This window comes from Aplysia californica, unplaced genomic scaffold (assembly GCF_000002075.1).
Source record: "Aplysia californica isolate F4 #8 unplaced genomic scaffold, AplCal3.0 scaffold00013, whole genome shotgun sequence".
Classification (NCBI taxonomy): Eukaryota; Metazoa; Mollusca; class Gastropoda; order Aplysiida; family Aplysiidae; genus Aplysia; species Aplysia californica.
The window spans coordinates 2,799,371-2,809,239 of record NW_004797283.1 but is presented as its reverse complement, the minus strand read 5'-3'; the positions used below and the strand labels follow the sequence as shown (position 1 = coordinate 2,809,239).

General features: G+C 36.7%; 1 protein-coding gene across 1 annotated transcript; it reads right to left on the bottom strand.

Moving 5' to 3' along the window:
* Positions 1–969: 969 nt before the first annotated feature.
* Positions 970–9,569, bottom strand: LOC101857379 (putative fatty acid elongation protein 3). The gene has a single exon (XM_005090186.3). It carries the CDS (start codon positions 9,326–9,328, stop codon positions 8,525–8,527), a length of 804 nt encoding a protein of 267 aa, XP_005090243.1. The 5' UTR covers positions 9,329–9,569; the 3' UTR covers positions 970–8,524.
* Between the last annotated feature and the right edge of the window lie 300 nt (positions 9,570–9,869).

Genomic DNA, 9,869 nt, shown 5'->3' with positions numbered 1-9,869 from the left:
TTTCTTTTACGGTGCGCGCAACACAAATCTATTATCTATTTGTGCTGGCCGAATTTTGCTTTTCAAAATGCTTTTTAAAGGCTGCATTGCCAAAATATTCTTTAAAATGTTCTCCAGATCATGACGCCCTTCGTTTTTTCAGTTTTGAGACAGCTTTGCTGCAAAAATCTAAATTTCTTTATTTCATCGATCGTTTTTGTAGGCCGACGCTTCTGTCTCTGTGATTTTAGAAAATCCGGGAGTGATATTTCGCGAGGCGCACTTTGTTTTAAGAGTATAGATCTAGACCTAATTTTTTGCATCTCTCAAGATTTATTGCCCTATTCCAGTTGAGTGTAAATATAGTAGGCCAATGACTTTTAGTTGATTAAAGTATTTAAAGCACCGATCATTCCTTTCATGGAAAGGGGGCCCAGCTAGTAAGTCATATTAGTAAAGATTAGAGGTGTCACTGGAAAGTAACATACAAAAAAGAGAAGAAAGATATGGACAAGAGATGTTTGACAGAGTAGAAGTAGCAAACTACACAAGAGCATCTGCCAAGCACACATGAAGAAAGATAAGAACGATAGATATTTGATAGGAAAGGAGGAGCAAACTATACCAGTTCATCAACCAACTCCACAGCTCTGAATTCAAACTACATGACAGAGACAATATCGTGTAGATATCTGACCCAACGAAAGTCTCCGTTTTCCATAAAAATAACGAACATCCACACAAAATCTCTCACTCAGTTTGGTTTTAGTAGAGGTTTTACGGCGCTCGCAACTGCATAAGGTCATATGAGCATCAGAAGATTAGAGGCGTTACAAGAAAGTAACAAACATAAAAAAACAAACAAGCGGAGATAAGGACGATAGACGTTTGATAGAGGGAAAAAGCAAACAAAACCAGAGCACCCACATCCCCCCACTCTCTCACTCAACTCTCTCCGCACAGTAGTATAGAAAAACAACAAGTCCTTGGTTCTGTTGTATAAACAATGTAATAAGTGAGTGGTAGAACTGTTGAAGTAGCCTGAAGCTTTTCTTTCGTGGAATAACAGTCATAGCCATGAAAAGACGGAACAAAGCTACATGGCGGTAAATCAGATAAAACATTTTTTACGTCTCGTAAATTCCAATGACACTTTAAGCCACATTTGTTCACAACGTAACATAAAGGTTCACATTTCTTCTAAAAAGCAAGAAGGGAAAAATAACTCAAATAACTAACACAATTTTTTTAAAGACTGCTGCATCACTAAATTTCAGAATGACACATAGATCTAATACTCAAGTCAAAGCCTTTTGGGTTAACTCAACGCTGGGTCAACTGCTAAATTGCTGTGCAACCAAATTATTTTCATGTGCTCTTTTCTTTTTGAGACCCCCTTGTTTCATTTTTCACCATCCTTTTGAATCAGCAATTGTGAGTTGCCCAATGTCATGTGTTCCAATGAAAGCGGGATCCTTTTAACATTCCAGAAATTTCTTTCAAAATCTCAAATTCAAGTTAATTAAGCACGGAAAAAACTGACAAACAGTATGTCCTGCTTCCTGCACTACCAGCAGGGCCAGGCCAGGCCAGGCCACCCCAAACCCGGATACATGTGTACCAGGTACCATTACTTTCGCCCTGCAAGGAACAAAACTTTTTGAAAAATAATCCAACAAACCATTTAAAATATGTAATAAAGTAATGTCTCACATCCCTACAATTTAGATAATTTATAAGATGGGCTTGTTACTTTGATCCTGACTATCATCAGGGCTCCCCCCGGTTGTGTAGGATACATTCCAGCAGAAAGAAGGAATATACTAACTAACACATCTTTCCACAAGGGGACAAAAGACATTTTCTTCATCAACAGACAGACGAAAAGAAATTGAAAATCAGTTTTCAAACTTCTTTTTCACAATATTATACACATATATTATAGATTTACACACACAGCGGAGCGTAACACAGGAGGTGAAAACGGTGTAAAGGAAGAGAGACAGGGTTATGACCATCCACCTGTCTTGAAGATATCACAATACTTTACAGTCAACAAAGGCAAAAAAAAAAAAGAAACCTAAAACAAGCAAAAGTATGCCACATGGAACTGTGCGATGCATCCTGAAGCATACTCATGCACAGGACAGCAAGAGCCAGAATGGGAGGAGGTGGGGGGAGGAGAGTCCCAACAAAATGAAAACTTCAGCTTAATTCTCAAAATTTTAAAAAATAATAACAATCAAAAGTCGGGCGGACTCAAAACTATTTCACACGGTCTAATAATAATAATAATAACACAGGGATCAACAAACTCACAGCATTTGTAAACATAAAACCTAATAACTTCTCTCTATATGTATATCTGCTAAAAACAAATTAATAACACATGTATTTAAAAAAGCAAAACAACAATAAAAAAGAAACTCCTAGAGCCTGGTTATAAGTGTCAAAAATAAAATCTTTCTCTTGGCCTTTCACAAAAGCGAATTAAAGTCTTGGCAACAACAACAACAACTGGAGTACCAAGACACAGCTTTTTCAGTTGTGACCAAATTTCTCATGCAGTGTCCATAAATAAAATATTGGAGTTGGAGTACCTTCTGACATAGTGGGGGAAGAAAACAAAAACAAACCAGATGACAAAAAGCAGAACATTAACACTTGGTTGAGATTTTTTTAAAAGTACGGGTATAAAATTAAAAATAAATACACATATATATCAAAGTAGCGCAATGGTTTCTTCATTCTTATCGTTCAGTCATTCACTTGTTCCTTGATATGTCTTTGTGACAAAAATACCGGTTTCATCTATGACTGGAAATGCAAAACAAATTATGAAGAACGTTAAAAGTAGAAGAAACAGTGGTGACAATGACAAAACACTTTAAAAATTGACTGGACCCAGAAAAAGGCAATTTGCTCCGAAGTAGTGAAGATAGCAAAGACAGTACACATGTATCATTACAATACCCCATTCAGGTCTTCCATTTTCTACACTTAGTAGGAGCACTGCTCACCTTGAAAAACTGTCAGGTTTAGAAAAAGACCGGTAGATTTATCATGATTTTGTTAATCCTATGAATCTTGTTACCCAGCCCATTTACACTTCTACTTTTTTAAAAAACATTTCGTCTCCTCAGATGGCGAAAATTGGCTTCTTGTCAACAGCAATGTTACTTGTTTGACTAAAGTGATGATGAAAAGATGTGTACGTAACTATGAATACATTAAATGATTATTCAAAACATTATATATATCATACTCATACTACATTTACAAAAATTATTCCTGAGAAGCAAAGAGCTTTTCTGACAATGTACCGACTATGTTTGGTTAGTCTGTTACCTAAACACATGGAAGTTCAAATGAGAGTGGCAATCACACAATAATGGTAATTCATAACCCAGCAGAAACTAACAAACTTCGACAGCAAACTGCCACCATAACGACAGCTGTGCTCAATATGGAAGAATCAGCAATTCGCTGCGCACTGATTTTTATAACAACAAAATTTGCCAGCTGTTTTGATGTAGCGTCGTCATCAGACAAGCAGAACTGAACAGCTACGAAAATTAATAGACAATTAATATGCTTCATTGATAGTTCAAAATACTTCCTGCCAGGCCAGTGCACTAAGATGTAAAGATGGGAGAGGAAATCGCCAACACAAGAATCAGAGAAAAAACAAAAAAAACAAAACAAAACGAACAACACACACGACATGTACGAAAAGAAAAAGTGGTGTTCAAAGAGAAGCAGGGATAATACTGGATTTCTTGGTAGTAGGACTCCACAAACAAATGAGGGACAGAGTGAATGCAAAATACAATTGGGCACTTTGTGGAATTCTAAACAAAGTAAACCCATCTCCACCGAAGCACCGATGATAGATAATGTTTGTGATCTTCTGTTGTCAGACCATACCTCATTCATTACAAGAAAAGAATAGAAAACATCACTTTGTTCAAGCAAGAATGTTCTCTGGAGTGACATTCTCACTCAGGCTTGGAATTGTCCTTTAAAAAACCGGATAAACTCAAAATAAAAATGTTATTACGTCAAGTTCACTTATGTACGAGGATTTAATATAAAATCTCTGAACAGAACATAGTAGACAAAAATGTTATGTCAGGTTCACTTATGTACGAGGATTTAATATAAAATCTCTAAACAGAACATAGTGGACATAAAAGTAAGACTTGAATCTACTTTATTCCAAAGTGTATTTCTTCAATAACCTGGTGATTATTGTGACCCTTTGTACCCTGACAGCCTCATTTGGCAAATCAAAATAAGAAAAAGAAATAAGGCAGTGAGGTGACTTTATGGTGCACACCTACAAGAAGCCCCCATTTCTTAGTCTCAACATAAACTCATGGCGTACAAAAAGTTTTAAAAATGTGTACAAAAAAGTGGAAAATGAAAATCTACAAATCAACTAAAAATATATTACTCTCGCCATAGAATTTTATTGGCATGGAAAGTGCGAATTTTTCTATAGTATCACAATACTGTAACAGTAACAAAAATGGTTTTGGTGCTTAGTCAAACAAAATGATCTACACATACCACAGAAACAGTTCTATAGAAAGGAACAGTACAGTAATGCTGTTGAAGTTAAAAAGGGGTCATTTTCCAGCCTTGGAGAAAAGTTTCATTTTCCTGGAGGACATATGTCCTGCACAAAAGAATGAAAAGTACAAATTATAAGGCTACAAGCGCAAAGTTTTTAAAAAGTAATATAATGCAAAACAAAAATGTTTAAAACAGGAGGATGGATCCGAGCCAAATACTAATTATTCACCACATTTTAAATTCCTATCATGTATGTGAGATGACCACTCACAGAGCAATTTTTCAAATTTCGTTGCAAAGACGACAAAATAAAACAGCAAGCAACTCCGATCTGATAGGGACCATCATCCACTCTCTGGGCTCGATATGTTGGTTACATAGTGTCATAGTGCTCACTCCAGGAGTTTTTCCCACTGCAGACTATTTCAAACTGATAGGATTATATCCCTCACTCCAACACCCAAGGCCTATTCTCTATAAATTCCAAAAACAAAAATAGAGTTTTGCCCCATGACATGATGATGAGCAGGAACACAGTGCCAGTCTTGGTTGCTACATTATATCTACTGGGGTTATCTAAATACTGCTACTTCAAGTATTTTTGGTATTTATGTGACATTATAATCACACAAGGAGCTGCCAAAAGCCTGTTTTATGTATCTATGTCCTGTCAATCCTTATCAAGGAGTTCCAATCAACAAGTGTTATCCTCTCTACTAGATGCACACGATAAGTAGGTTCATTTGAGAGAGAGAGGAGGGGGTGGGGGGTTAAAAAGAAAGTTGTACAAAATCTTTAAATAAACCAGATAATTGCCACCAAACAAATTTCTTTTATACTCAATTCAGTTCGTTCAATACCTCGAAAGAAGGAAATAACCAACAAGAATGCACAAAAACCTCTTGGTATGATTGTTAAAACTACAAGGTGACTTCATAAAAGTTATTCACAAAATTGTATGTGTATGACAAAGGTTGAGCAGTTCTTCCACAGTTTCAAACTTATTTATGTACACACAATTAAGCATTGCTGTTTTTAAGGCTCCTAAGATCTGCTAATCAACACCCTCCCCCTAGCTTTTTTTCTTAATAAATATATCATAATTTTGTATCACGTAAAGAACTTCAAATCATTTGCATTTTCTACACACCAAAGCAACCAACTATAATTCCTTCTATCGTAAATCGCTCTCCTAGCCCCCACCCCAAACAGGAGGTAAAATTTCATTTATAAAAGAGGAGGATCATAAAGCCAAGCTGAAATTTATCACCAACACATGTTGTTACGGTACCACACTAAAAAAATCAGCCTTTGAAATTGTAATGCATCTGATCCCCTATCATGGAAACTTCCAAGAAGACTCTAATTCAGCTGGCTTATCTCCCAAAATGAGTTCAGGCAAAAAACCCAAGACCTGGGAAAAATGAGAGGCAAACTTCTCGGTGTATTGATGGAGAGATATATTTCAACAGCCTAAACAGTCCCAGATTATTTTTGCAGTCAGTATTACATGTATGTGTTGTAGGCTGGTTGAATTGTATGTCAACAGCTATAACAACATGAAAAAACATAATTTGCTTCATTTAGTTACAAGCCCACGCAATAGAAATAGAAAAAATTTCTACTTTGTCCAAAACGTTTTTATAAATTTGTGTGTTCCATCTGTACATTTAAAAGGTAGCCGAATATATTTAAAGTAGTTAATCATTACTCATACATTTTAAGCTCCAATTGACGAAATTTCGAAACTTAGAGGTAGTGCAAAACAGATGTTAGGAGGGAAATTTGTATGTAACAGAGATGCAAAATGCGTTGTGCCTATTCCTTAAACACAACCTGAATAAATTACTTCTTACAACCTGTAAGTGAGTACAGCAAAATTGGAAAACCAGATGCTTGGAACAAACTGCCGGCTACTCAGACACATCGGAGGAACAATGCATCGTCATTTCCAGGAATGATGAACAACTACGACAGACACATTTCTCGCAGACTAGCATGGGGAAATATAATGCATCACGTTGTCGTTAACCATAATCCTGCCACACAATCTGAACCAAAGTCAGTACGGTAAACATGGAATAACTTTTTAGATTAAGCAAAAGAGAGTAAAAAAATAAAATAAAATGAAGTAGATTGGATAAATTTATAAATTCCAAAAATAAACGAATAGCCTTTATCTAACGAATGAAAAAAGAAATCGGGTTCAATATATAAAAATAACTCACTCTTCAATGTTGATGTCGCTCTGAGATCATTTTACAAAGTTGAACTTACGATGTACACAAATTTTAAGTCCTCTAGAAATTCCAATGCCAATAAAACTGATTAACAGTGAAATAACATCTGCTCGCAAACAAACAGTACAAAATCATTACTTTACGAATTATGCCAGAAATTCTGCGTGTTGCGTTTAAAAATACCGGTACTTAAAAAATCTAATGCAAGATTTTAAAAGGAAGCACAAATTTATAGTAATAGTACAACAAATATTAAATAAATTTTAAAAAAGCATATGTAAGGCAAGGGGACTGTTAGTCTTCAGTGTCCATATCATCAAAGCATCTCTCATCGAGCCATCTCAATATAAAGAGAAATTAACATCATCACTGTTGAGGGGGTGTTACAGACCATTTGACCGAACACAATCAAGCATTATTGTTCATGCCGTACGTTGTATTCTGCATTCCATTCATTTAAATAAAAAGGTAAATCTTCTACACTTCCACATCGACTTTGACAGATGATGAAGGATGAGCGATGACAATCATGGACGGCAACCCACGCTTGCTTGCAGGGATTTTGCAAGTCCGGCCCAGACATGACATCCGTTTAAACTGAGATGAATTAATCCAAAAGGAAAGCTGGAAACAATAAAAAACTCACTCATACATACAGCAACAACAATCGGCTCTAAAATTCTATGAAAACAAGTCTATTATACACATGATGGCAGTAACAGGAGTCATGAGCACACAAGAACCTCAGACATTACATTACACTATTTCTACTCGCATTTCTCTCTTGCACCTAAAATGTATTTTTATAAAAAAAAGCTTTGCTATGACGGACATGGAATATAATGAGCTTCACCACATCATGAGGTAAGAAAAGTAGCATACAACTAATAAAATACCAAATAAAACATTCTAGACAGTTGTTCCAACCATTGGGTGAATTCTCACTGCTTCAAATTGCTTATTTTTCTATACATTAACAAACTAACAATTTCATTTTCCCTTATTTGGCAACTATTGAGTAGCCTTTTCATATGAAACAATTTCTTGTCCTAGATCTAACATGATATATTACACTGAATCAAACATTTTTTGTACCCTTTAGTCAAATACAGCTAATAACTAGATTCTACATACATTCACAAGAAAACAATCTTCTGCTGATTCAACAAATAAAAAAATACATTGACAGCACGCTCCACAGACTACAATTATTACAACTTTGACATTAACATTTGCTTCCTAATGCCAATTGTTTCTTTTCAAACACCAACTTTACAGTACCAGTAGATCTCAATACAATATCAATGAGAGTATTGCTTGAAGTCTTTATACTTGACATTCTAGTCAACAGAGGGCACCATTCAGAATTGCGTACAGAAACAGTCAATACCATCTCAAAGGAAAAAAAAACCCAACTGCCTCTTCGTACTCTAGCACTTGGAAGCATGATGAACTCTTACATTCATGTTTCTCCCAACATCAATTGAACCACTGTCCAAATGATCGATACCCTTACTCCCAACCAGACTCTCAGTGGGACAGTAAGGAACTCCCCTTAGATATGGCATGGCCAGTACGTTTCTTTTGTCCCTTGACTAAACCATAAATTTTACTCAAAAGTCACAATAATCAGTATTACACAGTTCCCAAAGGAGCCTTATAATGAGCGTGCAAGATACCATGACAGTTGACAATGACTTGATTGATGTAGTAGTTGTACGATGACATTATTCTCCCTTTTTCCTTTCAACAGGAGATTTTGCAATATAAGTTGAATAGAAAAATTGGGCAAATAATATAAAATAAGTAAAGTACATGATAGATGAGTATCTCAAATTTTCATATGTTTGCTGACAAAATTCCCCTCGTCCCTTTATCTGGTAGATCCAAATGTTGATTGACACTCCGATGATCATCTGTAACAACTGTAAACTTGTTATCAGCATATTTACAAACTGAGGAAATCTAAACTTCAGGGCTCTCAGACAATAATAGGTGTACATGCAAGAGTGGACTGTGTAATTCATGACCATAAACCATCGTCCTGGAGCAGTATGATCTGTGTAGCTGTACCAGACATAGATCAGAACAGTGATGTGATGATACCAATGAAGAAATATGAGCCGCTGTTTCCTCAGTACAATGAACACAGTATCTCCCAACTCGTACACCTTTGAGATCGTAAACAAGAAAGCCCAGAAGCTGGTGACACCTTTGAAATAAGTTGGTACACACACGGAGTACTGCAGGCTGTGATTGGTGATTGAGGCTATGAGCTCTGGCATTGTTCTTACAGCTCCCATGATGCTGAAAACTCCGAGAAGTCCGCTCCAGAGGGCTAGAAATGGTCTCAAGTCATACCTAGGGCGAGTTTTCATCAGAAACTGACCACCAAACACAACGGTAACATAGATAGCAGAATAAGTGAAGCTGTCTGTCCACCGATCAAGCATGTACCGGAGGAATTTTGGCTCATACCACTCTCTCTCGAAAGAAAACACGACGCTGTAGTTGTGTACTCCTGGCTCCATGTTGAACCCCACAATACTCGTGTCAGTCGTGACTGAGGTCTGATGATGATGGTAGCAACTTCTTATAAAGTGGTTCTCGAAAACGAAAAATAGTCCACCGCTACAAATGAAATAAGCACAGTGAGAAGAAGCCACTCGCCAGGCCGCAGCCAACTCGCTTCTCGTATCGGTCACCCACCGGTCGATGAAAGAAGCTGAATGTAGGTATGGTGATGTTTGTGGATAGCCTTCCAGAACACGATTGGCTCATCTGATGAACTGAGAAGGTCTAACCAATCACAGCAGTCGTAACAAAACGTGACAATATGGCGACCCAGACAACGATGCGATGAAGAGTGATATGCCAGTTTGGCTTTTTGAGAAAAAAGAATGGAGAAAACGATGGCACCTTCTTAGTGAAGGAAAACCAGTGGTCATTCAATCGAGCGGCCTTTATCTGTTGTCTTTCTCTTTTGTTTGTGTTGTATTTTTTTTTCAAGATACACAAATTCACCCACCGTTACCACAGAAACATGAAAGGGGCATGTCTATGAAATTAACC

Excerpts from the sequence above, each read along its gene's own strand:
- LOC101857379 (XM_005090186.3), bottom strand. The coding sequence starts at position 9,328 with ATGGAGCCAGGAGTACACAACTACAGCGTCGTGTTTTCTTTCGAGAGA.